Source organism: Pomacea canaliculata, linkage group LG6 (assembly GCF_003073045.1).
Source record: "Pomacea canaliculata isolate SZHN2017 linkage group LG6, ASM307304v1, whole genome shotgun sequence".
NCBI classification, from domain to species: Eukaryota; Metazoa; Mollusca; class Gastropoda; order Architaenioglossa; family Ampullariidae; genus Pomacea; species Pomacea canaliculata.
This window is the reverse complement of record NC_037595.1, coordinates 22932899-22952637: the sequence shown is the minus strand read 5'-3', so window position 1 is coordinate 22952637 and position 19739 is coordinate 22932899. Positions and strand designations below refer to the sequence as shown.

The following is a 19739-nucleotide window of genomic DNA, read 5'->3' as shown; positions in this document are numbered from 1 at the left end:
TGGAGCTGTATTTGAATTTCAGTTAGAATTTCTATAGGCAGGAGAACTCTATCCATAAACTGTCATCTTAATCCCTTTCTACACAGTATTAACCAGCTGATTAAAAGGACCAGACATTGCATAAACATGTGTACATATTTTAAAATTTGCAATGTAAATTCGACCACACTGAAATATTTTTTCTCAATGACTCATGAAAACCACAAAGTCAAATTTTAAATCCTTACCCTGAACTGTTCTTAAAATAAAGGGGTGGTTTTTCAGACCCTTCTTTCCCTTCAGGCCGTTATAGTTTGTAACACCGGGCTAATTGTGTTGAAATAGCACAGACAGTATACTCTTGACCACGAGCTTTAAGTTTAAGCCTCCCTTCATCGCCAATAGCATTCCTGGAAACAGACAAAAATAAACAAACATCCTTTTTTATAAATAAAACTGCTGTGGTCAGTATCATGATACATGTTATGAGAACTAGTATTATAAGACCAAAATATGGATGAAAACCATTAAGGAAGTTTCATATTTTTCTTCGTAACCAAGCTAAAGTGGTTACAGAAAATTTATTATCAGCTGTAATTCATGCCACCATAACAATGCTTTTGTTACTTTTTAGTACTGCAGACATTATACAACATAATGCTATGGAAAACCTTTAAAGGGAATAGCACACAGACACCTGACTCCTAACAAATCAGAATAGAGTACATACAAGCGGCACGTTTCCTGGATCTGTCTTTTAAATCCAACTTGAGATATTCTACATCCTCTGAAGATTTTAAGGGAAACTGTAACCCTTGTGTCAGATGTCAGCTCCTTTTCTTGGGTTTGGCACTCCATCTGCGCAAGCCTATTTTTCACGTCTTTCACGTCAGTTTTCATCTCTTCCAGAAGAGACAGTATATGCTGTACAGCTTTCTGTAGTTTATCTTGTTTACCTGGAACCAACAAATGCAATAGCAGAAAACATGTAAAATAGTGATCCTTATTTATTTCAATTTTTGTTCACTATGGCAAAAGAAGCCTGGGATTTGCACTTCTAGTTATATTTCACAAAAAGCTGTTCAAAGTCCTTGGCCGAGGGTAAGAACAAACAAAATGTTAAAATGATTATGAACAAAATGACTTCAAATTACCTTCCAAGGGTTGGGGGTCCCTGTGCTGGCAGGATGAACACCAGACAAGGGGCGCTGGAGGCGTGAAGGCAAAGGTGCTAATTAGATGTCACAAAATCAAGACCAAAAGCACAGCATAAATTTCACTTTAATATAATCAAGTACTTTAGTCCCTTTCACTCTTATAGGGCAAAAATCACAACCAAAGTTACACTGTTTGTGCCGTAATTGACATGTTATAGAGTTTCAAAACAGTTCATAAATTTTCTTCTGCACAAGAAATTAATTATGAATATTAGGAATCAAAAAATAAATTGCACTTACTTAATGACTTGTGCAGGAGAACTGGAAGCATAGAACATGAGGAATCTGGCTTTATAGCTCTAATTAATGAAGCTTGCATCTGGTTCAACAGATTGTGATGCCAGTTGCACATCCTGTGACCACTTCCATCTTTAAATGCCAGCAGCCAGCTATCTAGAATAACAGTAAAATAAATTATTGACCATCATACAGTCATTACCATTTGTTGTAGAGAAAATGCCATTAAAGTTAATTTGTCTGAATCGATAACTTTTAACGCTACTATACCAGTAAACAGAAGGAACTGTCGAAAATTCTGTTGCTTTCGAATCGTAAAGTTCGTGACCTAGCACTTTCGTAATCGCAATTTATTTGAGGAAATTCTGACAGCTCCGAATTCTCTGCATCGCTAACGGCTAAAGATTTATCAAATTGCAAGCTTTCAGAACTGCTGGCCTGATTTCTACTTCTCTCTGGAAAACTTGTGCATTTATTGCGTTAATGTGTACTCTAATCTTTCGTCTTCTTAGCGTAATATCTGCACTGAACTTGGAACTAAAATCTCAATAACTATGCTAATTTTAGAGTATATAAATTATACATACTGTTATTGAAGAGTCCAACACATGTATCAGTATTGGAATTGACGGCTGAAGAAGCTTAATTATAATTCCTTTTGCGAAAAGTGTAGAAACACAGCTTTGCAAATGGCGCGCAGTTCCGATCACGTAGTACACAATTGGCTAAAAGTCACGTGCCATTATTAGGGGTTATGGCCCTTGGTTGGTAAGAGTACTCTCCCCCGTCAATATAGGTAACCTATATAGGACCTAGATAACGTTGACAGTACGATGCGCATAGGGATAGGCCATCTGCTGAAACAACATGCAGTTTGTAGGCATTTTATCCTAAATATGCAAAGCCTATCTCTTTGTAAACATCACTGTTAAATGTGTAAAGCAAGCATAAATAAAATATGTATGTGTACAGCATATTTGCACTGATAGTTCAAATGCAGGTGTTAAACACAACACAGCCCAGTACATTTCTTTCCCTCCTAAAGGCCCCACCCCTGTACCCATGAATTTACCCCCTTTTCAAGAAATTATTAAAAAGTAACTAAACAAGACAGAAGAACAATTCAAATTGATAATGACAGATCAAAATGTGTTGAAGTGGAACAGTCTTACCTTAATCTTTCTTAAGAACGTACTTTTCTGATAATCCAACCAGACTAGATTTAGACAGAGATTCTTTAAGTCCAAAGTGAAAATAATATTCAGAACTATTTTCTACAGATCTAATGTTTAACGTTTGGGGGGTTTTCAACAGTGTTCTGGGATGCTTGGGGAGAGATGGATGGTAATTACGTAGAATACTCAGTAAACGAGACAAAGAACTAAGTGTAATGTTACATTGGCTTGCCCAGTGCTAAATCCTGATACAAATCGTTTTCTGATATGCGCTTGGTATTCTGTAATAATTCAGTGTCGCTGCCTGTTTCACTTTGATCTTCCTGATCTAAATAATCAAGAAAAGAATCCCTTTCCATTACATCTGTTTCGTTTTGATCCTGATCTAGGTATTGCGAAGCTGAAACCGATCGCGAGTGGATGCTATAACAGCTGATGAATATCGCCAGATAAATCGTTATCACAAGTTATTGGAGGAAATTCTGACAGCTCCGAAATTCTCTGCATCATTAATTACGACTAAATAATTATCAAATTGCTAGGGTTCAGAACTGCTGAGCCTGCCTTTACTTCTTTCTGGAAAACTTCTGCATTTATTGCTTTCGTGTATTTCTGAACGTGTGCTCTAATTCTTCTTCTCTGAGCGTGGTATTCTGCATTGAATTTGGACATTATTGGAATGAATAAATAGCTAGTATATTTACCTTAGAGTATGTATAAGTTAGAAAAACGTACTGTATTGTCGAACAGTCGAATGCTGCTTGCAATTGATCCTGGAGAACACTTAAACAGGGTTCCCAGGGATCAGGGATGGTGCCAAAAAAGGACCTTAAAAGGACCTTTCATGCATTCGAAAGGACCTAAGTGACAGTCATCAATGCTTAAGTTTTTCTCTTGTGTGGTCGGAAAGATGTATTATTTATGAATCTGTGGTCTTCTCTATGTTCTCAAATACATGTATTTCTAGTAATAAATAATCAAAGAGTTAATTTTGATGCCTGTCTGCCATATTTAGATTAGATAACTTAAAAAGTGTCCTTAGCGCGCTGATAACATACACGTTAATGTTCCAAGTTTTCTAGAAATCTAAGTAATAATAATTGCAAAACCTGAAAGCCATTCTTTGGTGTAATACAAAAGTCAGTTCACGTGTCTCTCTCTCGCACACACACTCTAATGGGAAGAGAGAGATAGAAATAGGAGCTATGCACAGTAGTACTAGAAGATCAAAGTTCAAGAAAGAGTAAGTTTCTAAAGAACTTTTGAAAAAAAGAGCGTTTTTTGCGAATACGGAAGGGCAACTAGTGTTGTACAGATGTGTAGACCAAACATTTTCTTGTGACTACAAGGAATGCCAAGGATTGGAGGATCAGATGAGGAATGAAAAGAGTGTGATCCTAATGCTAAACCAAAGATGGAATGAGTCGAAACTGTCAAGCATTACAGCCCATTTATTTTAACCTTGAGATATTATTTAAGCATTCTTATTACACATACATGTAACACATGCAAACATATACATAAACAGCATGATATACTAATACACATAAGATTAAGATTACAAAATGACAAAGCAATCCATCTACTATAAGCAAAAGTTTCATTGATGAAATTCAATTCTTTGTCACCCTACAGCTTTACCAATACTAAACAATACAATTTCTTTACACAACCTAATTTCCTCTAAAATAGTTCTGGTTTTTTAACATGTTCCATAGCATACATGTACAGAATTGTGCAGGCTTATTTTAAACTGAAATAAACATTAATTCTGAATGTCACAATTCAACACCTTTTAATTTCTTCCTGTAATCTATCAATGTCTGACTGAATCTTTGTTATCTCCTTCTTCTTGTCTTTGGCTAACAAACGCATGTTGTTAGATCTTTCAATAAGTGAAAAACTTTTTTGCTCTTCAGCCTGGAAACTATGTCTGTCAGCCAGTTCAGCAGGTGTCGTTCTTCGGCACTGGTGGTCTTTAGCCTTTTTGTGAGTATTACCAGCTCATCTCCTAATCTCTTTCTGTGGACCTGCTTTCTTCTGTTTCCTTCTGCTGCTTCTGCTCAGAGAGGTAACGTTCATACCTGCCATAGGCACTAGAAGCGGATATCATCAGTGGTTTGGAGATCTCAACATTTTCCACCCCTCCCACACTGTGAATATGATCAAGAATTACTCTGCGTGCTTTTAGTGCAGTCTGACTAAGATTGTCAGCTACTGTTTCTTTGTTGAATGAAAATCCTCTTTCCACTGTAGCTTGACCATGAGAGAGTAGGAGTAACTGTCTGACAACAGACCACAACACCTGAAACTCTGCTTTTCCAGCAAGGGCATCATAAAACCAACTATCCAGTCTTTGTGTCATAGGGTCAAAAGCCTTACTACCACACTCACCTGCAGAACTGTCAAGAAAATTACGGAACTCTGACAATACCTTGTCAACAAGTCACATCATCAAACCTTTTCACACCTTGGCAATACAACAAAACCTTTTTCATTTTTTGTATTGATTTGTCTTTTTCCCCCATGGTCTTTGGGTTTAAGAAAGTTATGTTTCTCACTAGGGTGTACTTCAGTGGAGATTTATCCTGCAATTTTAGAACAACTGCTTTCAAAAATCTCTGCATTCAGCTCTGAAGGCCATGAGAGTTCCATCGTTTACTGATGACTGTTTCTTAGCTACAGCCAGTAGTCTATCAACCCTGAAGCCAAGTTCGATCATGCTCAGATTGACATGGTTAGAACTGTTGCATATATCAACCTGCACAAGTTGGAGGGCAGTTTCACATTTATTAAGTACATTTGACTTGATAAATTTGTGCATCAGATTTTTCATAATGTCATGTAAGTCTAAACAAAGGAAAGGAAGAAGAGGCTGATCAGCTTGGTATTTTCTCAAAAAAGGTTCAAGTATACTGGCAATTAAACTAAAGAAAGCCAGACGACATGAAAGCAAAGGGTAAGATAAGACTCCAGCTTTTACAATATCAAAAGATTTGTTCTTTGGCAATGTTATTTTTTTCTCCATTGCAGCTTTGACAAATTTTTCCAAGTATGGAAGCATAACAATTGCTTTTTCAGCAACAGAATTGTTTTCAAGCCATCGGTGAGCACAGAACTTGGCTGGAAAAGATGTGGAACCAGTTACTTTTATATAATCTTCTCTTCTGGCTGGGCTGTCTCTGAACAAGATATAAGCAGATGTAAGAAATGACTCAAGCTCCCATTGAGAAGCCTCGCACCCACGCCTAAATGCATTGTGCATAACATGGAGTCCACAGCTGCCCACATTTAACAAACCAACATTGTGATTGGTAATCATGTCGTTATTAATTTTCTCAAGAAGGTTTAGGTTTACAGAAGGTCCATCCATAGAAATTTGAAGTAAATTAGCTTGCTTGAAGTTTGATTCGCTAATTACCTTACTGAACTTTTGTTGAAGGTCTATGGCCGCGGAATGACCCAAAAATTCCGAGGTCAGGTAATGAGTCCTTACAGCATTGTCACTCCAGTAACGAACATGGAAATCCAGCTGTTTAGTTTGAGTATTATGGTTAGAAGATTCATCAAACAAAAGAACATACTCAGGCGACGAATTTACACAGTCCAGAAGCAATTTCGAAAAGTGAGGAGCAAGCCCAAATGAAGTTAGATAACTGGCTTTTGTTTGACCGCACTTAAATTCTGCAGCTACTTGGCTGTCTGGGAACATAAGTCGAAACAGTTCAGCAGACTTTTCAGCAGATCTGAAACTGTAGTGTGATTCCACAATCTTGAGAGTCCACAGGATCTCTGCCTTCAATCGTTCATTGCTCATCACGAAACCTATTCAAAGAAAACATTTAAGTTACCATTATGTCTGTAAACATTATGTTCTGTCTGAATAAAAGACAGGTTTCAAAAAGCAATAATTAATGACATGATAATATAAATAATACTAAACTAAGTTAAAGTATAAAGATGGCAGCATAGTTGAAAATGAAAGTTATTTTCAGCTAACTGATTTAGCTTTAATGTTAAATTGTTTGATTTTAAAAATCCAAAAAAATAATGTATTTTCTGGTAAAATAGGATAATAAGCATACATTATGAATTATACTTTCTTTTTAATCTTTCCTGATCAGATGCCAAAAATTCAGATCAATTTTCTGCAGCAAAGCTGTAGTAAGATTCGTGATTGTATAAAACTCTATTTGTAGTTCGAATCATGAGAAAATGAAAATCTCAACTTTTTAATTTAAATAATTCTTTTGCTATTTACTGATCTTTAAGCTATTGGCTTCACCGTAAATTAGACGATAGGCTTAATAAAGAGTGGAAAAAAACCGCAAAATGTTATGCACGCTTTAATTTAATGTGTTTTTCTAAGTACCCACATCGTTAACTAAAATGAATCGCTAAAGATAAATAATTGTCAACTTACTGGACACACTTGCAGAGCTGGTCGGTGCCGTCTGATTTTGAGCGGGCTGTGGATGTTCTCGATGACGAAAGTAATCAGTTACACAAAAGCGCGCATCTTTCAGAAATACTTTTATTTGCCTTTGGTGTCTTTCGGTAACCATGTGCTGTTTCAGAACACTTTCGCCCATTGATGAAAGATTCAGAGATATTTTGCAGGCAGCACATCGTGCCAAATGTTTATTGCTCGAGTCTTTTTATTAACCAATCTTTATACTTGTCTTCCTTTAGCCACTTCTCCTGAAAAGAGCACTTCCCCGGCATCTTTCAAATTGTTAAGCAGACAAAGAAATGTGGTCGACACGACGAGAGTGAACTCGCGAAAGGCCGAAACGGACGTTCCCGCCGCGAGCGAGACTGGGTAGTCATGTGATTAAAATAGCAATGCAGCGAAAAATCGTCGGTATTTTGCGCCAAAGTCTACTCCGGAAATAAATTTGTTGTAATATTTTATCGATAAACCCTAGCAGCATCGGAAACCATAAGCTCAAGGGGTCCACCAAGTTTGTCTTGATCCGACTGTGATACAGGGGGTCAATCTATCGCAATGCTTGACTCGTCTTGCATGCCGCTGTCAGCGCATGCGCACATAAGCCAAGCTCCACGCTCGCCGAGGCGAAAACAGAGTGCGGGAGATCATGCCCACATATAGGGTCGTGACCCCTAACAATGGCAATGACTCTTCGCCATGGCGTGCTACATACGACCACATGCGTGCAGGCAAAGCCGCCATTTTCAAATGTGTGAGTCTACACTTTTCCCAACAGAAAAGCTTCTCAAGCGGTCAATTTCTATACTGATACATGTGTTCGACGCTTCGATAACAGTACGTATAATTTTTATACTCTATATTAACATAGTTATTGAGATTTTAACTACAGAAATGTCCAAATTTAATGCAGAATATCATTCTAAGAGAAAAAAGATTAAGAGTACACATTAACGCAATAAATGCACAAGTTTTCCAGACAGAGGTAGAAATCGTGCTCAGCAGTTCTGAACGCTTGCATTTGATAATTCTTTAGCCGTTAGCAATGGAGAGAATTTGGAGCTGTCAGAATTTCCTCAAATTGCGATTACGAAAGTGGAACGTAACAGAGCTTCGACAGTTCCGTCTGTTTACTGGTACGATAGCGTTAAAACGCCAGGTTTCTTTGGGCAGTATAATATTTTTTCTCTTATTTATTGTGGGTTTGTTTGTTTTGTTTTGTCTTGCAAGTCCTGGGCTGTGTGTGAACTATGCTGATTATTAGGCGCATAACCTTTCATGTTTATTTGTTCAAGAAGCAGTGTTTGTATGGTAAAGGATTTTTGGTGTAAAATGTACTTGCTTTGTCACATATTGCTGATAATGTTGACAGATTTGGTCCTTTGGACTCTTAACTCTGCCTCTCAATTTTATATTTTTTTAGGCTAGCTTAAACGACTTTTTCAAACACCAAACTTTCCACTGCAGCAGCTAATTAAGAATATTTGTCAAAGAGCAGCATAAGGATTGTGTTCCCAGTGGTGAACCAAAAAAAAAACTTATATAGATAGCCCATTGACAACTGATTGTGACTGGAAGTATCATTTCAGACAACTTTAATGGTCTTTTTCAACAACAAATCATAATAACTGCATAATGGTCAATAATTTATTTTACTGTTATTCTAGATAGCTGGCTGCTGGCATTTTAAGATGAAAGTGGTCACAGGGTGTGCAACTTCCCACTACAATCTATTGAACCAGATGCAAGCTTCATTAATTAGAGCTATAAAGCTGATTCCTCATGTCCTATGCTTCCAGTTCTCCTGCACAAGTCATTAAGTAAGTGCAATTTACTTTTTGATTCATAATATTCATAATCCTTGTGCAGAAAGAAAAATTTATGAAGCATGTGACCATTAATGGTCAAAATGACTTCTATGTTATTGTGTGCTGCAGATTTAAGGAAGGAGAAAAAGATAATACCTGAACTGTTTGAACACAGTCATTACACCACAGATAGTGTAGCTTTTGTTGTGATGCTGCACTATAAGAGTGTGTTATTATTATACTTTTGATCTTGATTTGTGAAATCTTATTTGCTTTCTATATTTATTTCCATGCAGGTAACTACCAAGAATCTAGCTGAATCTGCAAGGGACAAAAATGTCGGAGGTGGAGAGTGATGACAAAAATGCTCCCACTCAACAAAAAGGATACGGATAACTCCGATTAGATTTCGGTCTGTTTTCATTTCCTCTGCTTAATTTTAGGGAATTTTTTTTGGTGGACATCATGTAGGGACACAAGGCTGTGTCCTCTTTCTGGTAAAATAGCATACAGTGATAAACAAGTTTTGTACAATAACAATAAAATGTTCTTTAAAAAAAATTTTAACAACCTATCAGCAGCTGACAGTTTAAATGTACTAAGCTGAAAAAAGTTTATGCAAAATGTATTCATTTGACACAGGGATGCACAGCTAACAGCGAAGGAGAGAAGGATGCCGAGGAATCACTATATGCTGACCATTCAGTTATGCAGCAATGTCCACCACCATTGCCATACTCTTTGCCACTAGTGGTTGGCACCATCTCAAGGGTGTCCCCAAGTAGCAGCTTTCAAAAAAGGACTGTTTCACCTTTGCCTTCACACCCCCAGCGCCTTCCGATTCCATTGTCTGGTTTTCAGCCTGCCAGCATAAAGACCCATAACCCCTTGGAAGGTAATTTAAAGCCATTTTGTTTATAATCATTTTAGCTTTTTTTCTTCTTACCCTTGGCCAAGAGTTATGAACAGTGCTTTTATGAGTTAAACTGGAAGCGGAAAATCCCAGCCTTTTGCCATAGTGAAAAAATTTGAAACAAATATGGATCACATATCAGATAGATATGACAAATGGTAAAGATTAACCAAAATTAATGGTATTTTCCAGGCATTGTGAACTATAGCAAAGCTAGAAAAGATCATTATTTTACATGTTTTCTGCTATTGTGTTCTTAGGTTAGAACTAAACTAGAGAAAGTTGGGATGCAACAACTGTCTCTTCTGGAAGAGATGAAGAATGATACAAACAACCTTAAAAGGATGTTTACATGGATGGAGGAACAAGAACAGGAAAGGCAAATGACACGGGAAATCTGCCAGAGGGGTTCCAGTCTCGCTTAACAATCAGCAGAAGATGTAGAGAGTCTTGAGGGAGATATGAAGACAGACCCATAAAAAAGGACATGCTTGGTATGTGCTTTATTCTGATTTGTTAGTAGGAGGAGTCAAATCTTTTTATCTGATTCCCTTTAAAGGTTTCCATACCATACCATTCATTGTATAAAACTAATGACATGTTTGCAGTACTAAAAAGTAATAAAGGCATTGTTATGGTGGCATTGATTAGAGCAGATAGTAAATTTTCTGTACCCACTTTTGCTTGGTTGTATTGAAACTTCCTGAATTGTTGCTGTCTTTTTTTTTGGGGGGGGGGTGTCTTTAAATACTAGTTGTCATAACAGGTATTATAATGTTGCCCACTGCAATTTTTTTTTTAAATGATGTGTATTTATTTTTGTCTGTTTCAGGAATGCCATTCGGTGATGCGTCGGGCTTCACATTAAAGCATGTAGTGAGGGGCATTCTATCTGTGCTATTTTCACTGAGTTGGCCTGATCTTACAACTTCAATGGACTCAAGAACCACCCCTTCATTTTACAAACAGTTCAGGGTAAGGATTTAAATATTTGACTCTGTGTGTGTGTGTATACGGTACATTAATACATGCCTGTCATAAAATAGGACTGTTTGGATTGTTTCTTTATCTTTTAGTTATGAACCTTAACCTTTGACTCTGCTAGGTGCAGACAAGAATTTTCATGAGTCATAAAAAAAAAAAAAACATGACAGGAAGATAAATCAGGCCTGGAGAACTGTCCCTACCTCATTTTATTGTGATTGAATTACATTGCCAAAATAAAATATGGACACATGTTTACGCAATTTCTAGTGACTGTAGTCCTTTAATCAGCTGGTTAACACTGTGTAGAAAGGAATTAAAATGACAGTTTATAGACATCTTTACAGTTCCCATGTATTGGGATTGTTTTTGAAATTAGAATTTCCAGAGTTTTTCTGCCTATAGAAATTCTAACTGAAATTCAAATGCAGTTCCACTTGTAGTTCCTTTCTGTTTATAACGCTTTAAATTTTATGCCACTTTACATATCAGTATAATTTGCTTGTACCTCTTTTTGTTTCACATTATATTCTGGATTTTAGGGTCAGTGACCTACAAGTGATTACTTTTTATGCAGATCTCATATTCTTATATTTTTTCTATTTTTAGATGCTGCAAGAAAAAGTTATCCTGAAGCTACGGATGCTGACTTGCATGCATCAACTTGGTTAGCTGGTGCTAGGGATCAAGAAATGGCAGAAGGGAAAGGGTTGAGCACAGCCTATACGTCAGTTAATTGTTCTGGGGTGGAGGACAAGTAAAGCTGTGCAACTTTCTACCTACAGTTGTAAAATTCTTTGTACATAAACCTGCATATACTAAATCTGGATTTATATAATTATATAAAACTGTGCTGTGGATTATTATTTACTCTAACCCATAATTTATCAATGAGGATATTTTCACCCGATCCAATAAGAGATGTGTTGTGGTAAATTCAGAATCATTTATATGTTTACAGTTCTTTTCTAATACCTTCTAAAATTCTTGAACATAATTGTGTTTCAAACATGTGTTGATGGTTTCCTTTTCTTAGTGATAAAGGTGCAATTTAAAATTTTAATCTGTTTTAAAAGATTGTAGTTAATACCATAAGCTGCAATCCAACCTAGAACCTTTTATAGTTAATTTCATGACTTTGATTTATTTTTAAGAAATGTCTATTAAAGCATCACTCTTTTTTGACAGCAATTCAGTTCATACTTATCATTTGATATATTGTCATAGATCTTTGAACCTTTTCTTGGGAAAATGTAATTAGTGTTAAGGAAACTGCAATTTAATTTTAATTGTTTTGTCAATGGATACATGGTTTGCATCGTTCTACAACTTATAATTAAATAACGAATGTTGCATTAATATATCAAGAGGAAACATCTTTTATGTATGCAAACAGACAATGCTTTAAAAAAATTTTTATATATTTTTTAAAATTATTTTTTTTTATCAGTTTGCTTTTTATCCTTATTTATGATAACATTTTTACCTTGATAAATGATAAATTGTTTATGTATACAAATGAGACAATGCTTTAAAAAAAATTGTATATTTTTTAACATTATTTTTTTATTAGTTTGCTTTTTATCCTTATTTGTGATAATATTTTTACCTTGATAAAATGATAAATTGTTTATGTATACAAATGAGACAATGCTTTAAAAAAAATTTTATATTAAAAAAAATTTTTTTTAGTTTGCTTTTTATCCTTATTTTACCTCAATAAACGCCAATAAATAACAAATCATGTTTTGTTGTTTTTTATAACATTTTCTGCACTTTTGTGCACTCTTTTGCTGCTTGTTATATATATATAATTATTGCAAAATACACAAATTATTAATCCATTTGATATTGGTATTTTTTTTAGGAATTTTGGCATGTCTTGATTTAGAAATATGTAAATCAGGATATGCCGAAATCCCTAAAAATACCAATAATCTGAAGATATAAATAGTGGGATATATAAAAAAAAAAAGATGGGACGTACCCATGAGCCATCAGGGTTGACTAGCGGTCACAAGGGGGAGAGAAGCGTCCCACGCTTGTTTCACAGGTAAAACCGACATGACCCCGTTGTTACGGCCCGGTTTCACTTTCGCTATGGGTCGGACGCCATTTTGCCACATGGCCCCCGGATACTCAAGACATGTCCCCCACCTGTAGCCAATATTCCTTTGCTGCTGGGGAAAGGACTTAAAAGGGTCACAGAGAAAATGTAAGGACCTGTGTGAGAATTTGAAAGGACCGCATGGCAAATAAAAGGACTTAAAAGGCCTTTTGGCGAAAATTCAATATAAAAGGACTTAAAAGGACCTTGCAAGGACCTGGGAACCCTGTTAAATTTCCGCTCAGCTGCTGGAGAACAAAATGGCGAATTGAAACAAAAATTTAAAAATGGCGGCCGCGGTGGCTGTGCACGTCTGCCATTGGCTAAAAGTAGTTGCTTGTATTAGGAGATCCAGTCAGAACCGCATTTTCGAGATCATATGGGACAATCTTTATGGGACCCATATGGGACCTATTTGCCATGCTGCTAGGGTTTGCTGTTTATCCACCCCCCCCCTTTTTTTTTTTTTGAAGGGGCATGACTATAATAACTGCGTACATTTTGGGGGCTATTCTTTGTGTTCCTCATCTCTTTGGTACAGAATAGTTTTGTTTGTTTTTTTTGTCTGAAAGATTTAACCTTTCCCAGTTGATTGTTGAGGAGTAAGCACGTGATCATAATTAAGTCGCTTTCGATGTTCGATCGCTGCATGATCGGCCCGGTGACCCAGAATCTTCATTTAGCAGTTAACAGTCTCTCTCATTAGCAAGTTAGTCTTAAATAGTACAGGTAGTCTATAACAGTGTCGTTCAGACAGGCAAATAACATTTCACAATTGTGTTTTTAAGATTATTTTCAAAATGTCGGTTCAAGTACGTCTATCCATGGATGTCAAATAGTATGATCGTCTTTCTCATTTGTGTTAAAACAAACACTTCTTTCTAACATTTGTATTTCTTATCCTATTGTATGAAGTGTGTTGACTTCTGTGTTATTGATTTTTTTTTTATTCGCCTATTTATCTTTCTTCTGCTAATGATCTTTGATCTGCACGTGTCACTGTTACCATTGTAAACATCATTAAAAATATCAAGATTGGAATGTATTTGTCTTGTCAACTGTTTCGCATACACATTTCATTGCTTTAATTGTCATATTTTCTGTTAAAAAAAAATTTCTGAACACTTTTTTTAAAACTTACACATAATTTTTTCATACTATCTCGCCTGATTCCGATCCATCATTTTCATTCCCGCCATTGAAAGCCTAATGTTGAATTGTAAAAGCGCAACTAGAAGAAATTCGTATCGAACAGCAGCTGACCTCGTGAATACTGCCAGCTATGAAAGCTCCAACGTGTCCCAAATGTCAATCTATATATACACTTAAACTCAAAGGTAGTTATAATATTTATGATATTTTAAATCTTACAAATTTTGTTTACTTTCCAAAATGCCATGCGACAGTTTTCGAAAGTACTTCGATAGATTGTGGACTATAGGAGAGGCGATGAACGACAGCGAAGATGATAATAACAGTTGTAAAATGTCTGCAAGCAAAACAAAAAGCTCTCCCGTTCTAGCAGAGTTTATTTGTCTGAACATAAACAATGCTTTTAATTAGTTTTCTTGTAGGGTTAAAAATTTTTTCTTTCGTGTTTATTATATCCGTTTATGAACGCTATTCTTGTTGAGGATAAACACCTTTCTTAATTTCTTACAGCTTAAGTCCTTTAAGGCAAAAAAAAAAAAAAAGTTTTTTATTTTTGATGGCAGAAAATAAAATACATTTCGGTATTGTATTGTTTCTGTGGACCATTGTAGTTAATCGTAATATCATCAAAACAAACGAAAGTTGAAGTAATCTAACATATCCAGCAAGTCACATTACAGTTCTAGTTTGCTGCTATTGCAGAATTTGGACATTATGGAAAACAACCATTTTTGCTGCGTTGTGGACATACTTTCTGTGAAGCATGCCTCCAGAAGCTACCACGAAAAGATGATTGTATCAACTGTCCAACATGCCAGGTTTGTTTGGTTGTTATTTTTTTTTGTTTTCTTTTTTTTGTCAGAAGGGCTAGAATTGTGAACTTGAAGCTATCTTCAAATTCTGGACTCAACAAGTAGGCAAACTGAGGATGAGTATTTAAATGTTGAAAATCACATCAGCAACTTTATTAACTCTAGTAAGTGTAAAGGCAGAACTTCTTGTGAGTGGTTTTTAAAATGGTTTCACCAGGACAAGGGAACACACAGTGCTGACTTTTACATGCGGTCAGTTTTCCCTAATTGCTACCCTGACTGCCTCAGTGAAGATCACAGGTTTTGCCAACTACCCTAGCAATGAAATGTCTTTCCCACCAAGTACTTGCTTTTGGCGTTTTAGAAAGCTGTGGTGAAATGTTTTGCAACTGAACATACTGTCAGGGTAGGGACGGAAAATCGAACATATTCTCCATAAAATAGAAAATAAATGACACAAACACAGAGACATCTGAATTTTAATACTTTATTTTTATTGCTTTCTTTTATTTTTTTTCTATATTTCTATATCGTTTTTAATCATAAGCAGGGATAACAATAATGAAACATTTTCAGTTTATTCCCCTGGTGACTGACATAACATGTTTGCCCCCAGAAGATCACATTATGGATTGTGTACAGACATACTTAAAGTATTGTAATTCTGCACTCAAAACAAATGTCCAATTTGATGGTTGTCTTGATTGCCACCTTTTAGTTGTAACCTATATCTCATCAGTATTGGTCATCCTATCAAGGAGACATTTTAGATGACAATGTATCCATGTGTACAGTGCTAGAGCATCAGGGATTTGGAACAAGAAATTTTCAAGGTTTCTGCAAACATTGGAATTATATAGTTAGTGGCTGCTGTGTTTCCTCTTGTTGTGAAGTTGAAGAGCCAGTCTGTTGCACCTGCACCAGACAGGACAGACCTCTTTGACTGATAGGATCTTTCAGATGGCAGACACTAGAGATGAATGTCAAGTCATAGCTTTCTTATCTGAACAAGGGAGACAGAAGCGTTTGTTAGATGGCGCATTATACAATTTTAAAACCTTTGCAACAATTGGCACATACATTCACTGTTATATCGATTTCTAGCAGTAGTTGCTGACCCTGCTGTTGTTGTGCCTTTGGAATTTTATACATTCTCCACAAAAATCTAGAAGACTGTGGGCTTGCCAGGGATACATGGAAATTTCCAAATGTACCTGAACTGTCTCCTAGAATCCTATTTCAAGAAAACTACAAAATGTGAATGAGGTGAATTTTTAGCCTGAAATTAACATAGCAGTAGAGCTTCTACTTTGTGTTAGGCTAGAGCAAGTGTTCAACATGGCCTGAACTGATGCACATAATGTATGCTAAAGAAGAAAACCTTCAGCTGGAAATCATATCACGTAGAAAATAGCCTGAATTTGATTCTGAGCATGTGTAGAACAATTAGCCTGGATAAGGATCAGACAGCAATTGTGATGAAGATTTGAAAATAATGTAATTTAATTATCATATTTCCATTTGAGACTGATGAAAAAGTGTTTTACATTTTATTAACAGACCATGTTTATGTCTGCATACATAGAACCTGTAATTCTTCTGAACAATAACACCTCTGTCTATTCAGCACACACGTTTTTCCCAGTTGGTGCAGTTTTTTTGGAAAATTTCTTAAATGTTCCTGAAGTTTGGAAAGTGTGTTTTATGTTGATATGTCTATAGAAATATTACACCACAGAGAGAGAAAATCAGATGAATCATGTAGTTACAGCCTGACCCAGATAGTTCAACCAAGTCAAATGAAACTGAAATGCAGAAAGAAATATCCTAGCCATATATGACGAAAAGTGATTTGATTCAGTGTTGTAACAATTGGACCAAATTTGTGTATAACTGCAGAAAAATACGACAGGCTTCTTTTGATCAACATTTTCATAGAAATACTTCGGATACTTATGTAAACTACCTTCAGTGTTATCATCAGAGCTACATTAAATCTAGTTTGTTAACCTCCAATTTGTTTTGTGACTTATTGTAGGTGCCAACCAAAGCACCATCAGGGCAGCCTCTGTACAAGCCTCTCAGTCTGGATATCTACATTTGTGGGCCTTGTCTGGGCCAAACAACTTGATCTGGAACAGTAAGTCTTCTGCTTGTGGTTTCTAAATAATGCAGCTTTTTATGCTTTCTCAGTAGTTGATACTTCAAGCCATTGACAGTACCTTTATTTGAAAGTTCAAAAAAAAATCTTTTGGAATTGGTTTACATCTGGAGTCCAGTCAAAGTCTCATTTTAACAGGTCTTGTACTGATTATTGATATCAATGTGACTATTGAATGCTAATTTTTGTACCTACGCTGTTTGAGAAAGGATTAACAGTGGAGCCTTTGGGGTTGCTTTATTCTGTAATCTCATTAAGGAATGACTGTCATCCTGAACAAGATGAGTATTAACGTGTTTTGTTGGTCATTAATTATGAAATCCTTATGTTAATGTTAACTTTAGGCAGGCAGACAGAGGGATGTGAACGAATCCAAAAAAAAAGAGAAGAAATGTTAAAAGTGTTCAGAAAACAGGTATTCCCTTACACATTCACTTTGGTTGTTTTCGCTTGGTGTTGATAAAATACAAACGAATCTAAGGCATAAAAGTTTAAAGTCATTTCTTAGACTTTCAAGAATTTTCAGTTGTTTTCAGAGGAAAATAATATTTTTCACTTCCACGGTGAGTCTTAGAATATACAGCCAGCTTGGAAATAACCAGAAGAGAATTGCTGTCAGTCTCTGTTTGCCACTCTGCTAGATAGCAGATTCTGTGCTGTCTAACAAACTTGTTTTTGAAAAAAGCTTCTCTGTACTCTTCTGTCTTTATTGTTGATATCAGCCTCTTTCATACATTTTTAAAATTTGCTCCCTTCTGTAAATAAACTGCTACCTCTGTTGGTACTGTTATCCATAGCAACAGTGATCAAATCATGAGCATTTAGTCTAATGTACAGATTTTAATATAGATGCAATACAGAATTTTGTGCAAAAATTACCATGAGGAAAAGGGACTGCAATAGATATATGCAATTAGAGGAGAAATTGCGCATATATATATATTCTTGACTGCATACATAATTTGAAGCCAAAGTTTATTAGCAGAATATATAATATAAATCATGTATCAAATCAAATATTTTATTGTTTAGGCCATTGGCCCCTAACAGGAGGGTGACATCACAATGACTTTGTACGTTTCTAATGCATTACATAAAGATATGTTTCAGCATGTGTAATATACAAAGCAAATAATTATACAAATTTGTAACCTGGGCGTATTGTTGTCTATTAGAGCAGTGGTTCTCAAAGTGTGGTCCACGGACCACTTGTGGGCCACATGTATAAGACAGGTGGTCTACGACTGACAGTCATCGTATGTCAGCAAAGTGATGTTTATCACCTTAATATCTCATCAAAATAACAACATTTATCACATTAACATTTTAATTAATAAAGAACTTTGCGAAGTATGTAATTTTATGTAAGCTTATTACTATACTACTGTCACAAAAGTACATTTAGTTTTAAATTGTAATGAAACAAGTGGCAATTTAAATGTGAAATTCACGGTACAGAGTGATTTTAGGCCTTGGTGATCCACCGTATTTTCTAGTAAAGTGGTCTGCGGTCCGAAATACTTTGAAAACCACTGTATTAGAAGACATCTATATAGGTACTAAAACACTACAACTAAAAATCACATTAAGAGTTAAAACAAAACAAATTATTGCTTTGGCCATTGGTCCGTATTACAGGGAGTGGTAATCACTCTTGTAATTTTTACACAACATGCAAATAATAGGCATAGTATATTCATGAACGTACATGTAGTTACAGAGCATTGTTTTAGATTTCATGGGCATTTAAAATATAGAGTGCATTGTTACATAATATCCTGCTACTGCTGCTGAGTAGCAACGTTAACTTAAACATTGATGGATTTCTATAAAATTTCAAATGTATATACTTTTCTCGAAGAACAGTATGCCGGGGACACATAAACAAGAAATGAAGTTCTGTTGCATCTATGTACAAAATGGACACTTGAAATCAAAAGATAAAATACTGTGTATGTGCCTAAGGGTATGGACTTTTATTAAAGAGACACCTACTCCAAGTCTGATTAAAGCACTTCTAATGTTGGCATTTCTTATGTAGTACAGATGCTGACTATCAGTAAAAGAGGATCAAAATGAATTATACAATTAACATTGAGATTACATATGTAAGTATATAGATTATTTTTAGTTTCAAGAAGGGAAATTAGTGGTAAATACTCACAAGGAACAATTTAAAATGTTGGTATGCAGATGACATTGCTTGCTAAAGTGTTAATCTTGTGCCTAGCAGGTACTATTTGCAAAGAATGCAAAGTCCAACCAGCAAGTTGTGAATGTAGACAATGTGAAGACAAAATGTGCAAGCAGTGCTTTGACAAGGTTGGTATTTCACATGCATCTTAACTCAGTTACAGTGCGAAGTTTTAGATTTTATTAGATTTCTTGCTTAATCTTTTTCTTTTCTTTCTTCTTTTCTTGTTGTTGTTGAAAGGAAATGATTTCAGGAAACAGGTTGTACTGCATTTCCTTGCTGGTGGCCATTGTGTACCAAAATGGGTAATCAAGAAAAAACTATTTGCTGCAGGTCCACAAGATGTCTTTTAGCTTTCAAAGACACCAAGCTTTACCGTTCTTTGCTGTCTCAGAGGAAAGGTAAGAGAGCTCTAAATTTCTTCAGTGTTTATTGAAGGTGCATGCGCTTACCACTGTGGGTTACTTGTTATATTACGACTAAGAATGTTACTGTTAATTCCCAAATATTTCAGAAATAGTTTTAAGGCTGGATTTGACCTTTCTTTTAT

The 19739-nt window shown here is 35.7% G+C and overlaps 1 protein-coding gene across 4 annotated transcripts in view; it reads left to right on the top strand.

Moving 5' to 3' along the window:
- The first annotated feature begins 14049 nt into the window (after positions 1 to 14049).
- Positions 14050 to 19739, top strand: part of LOC112566393 (tudor domain-containing protein 1-like) — a 32918-nt gene continuing 27228 nt past the window's right edge. For 3 of the 4 annotated variants that reach the window (XM_025242555.1, XM_025242556.1, XM_025242553.1), the window contains exons 1-6: positions 14050 to 14207; positions 14725 to 14840; positions 16873 to 16974; positions 17340 to 17410; positions 19229 to 19317; positions 19523 to 19590. In XM_025242555.1, coding sequence (XP_025098340.1) covers positions 19294 to 19317; positions 19523 to 19590 — 92 coding nt within the window. In that variant the 5' untranslated portion in view covers positions 14050 to 14207; positions 14725 to 14840; positions 16873 to 16974; positions 17340 to 17410; positions 19229 to 19293. Of the gene's footprint in view, positions 14208 to 14724; positions 14841 to 16872; positions 16975 to 17339; positions 17411 to 19225; positions 19318 to 19522; positions 19591 to 19739 lie in introns of all 4 variants that reach the window. The other variant, XM_025242554.1, reaches the window with a different exon arrangement.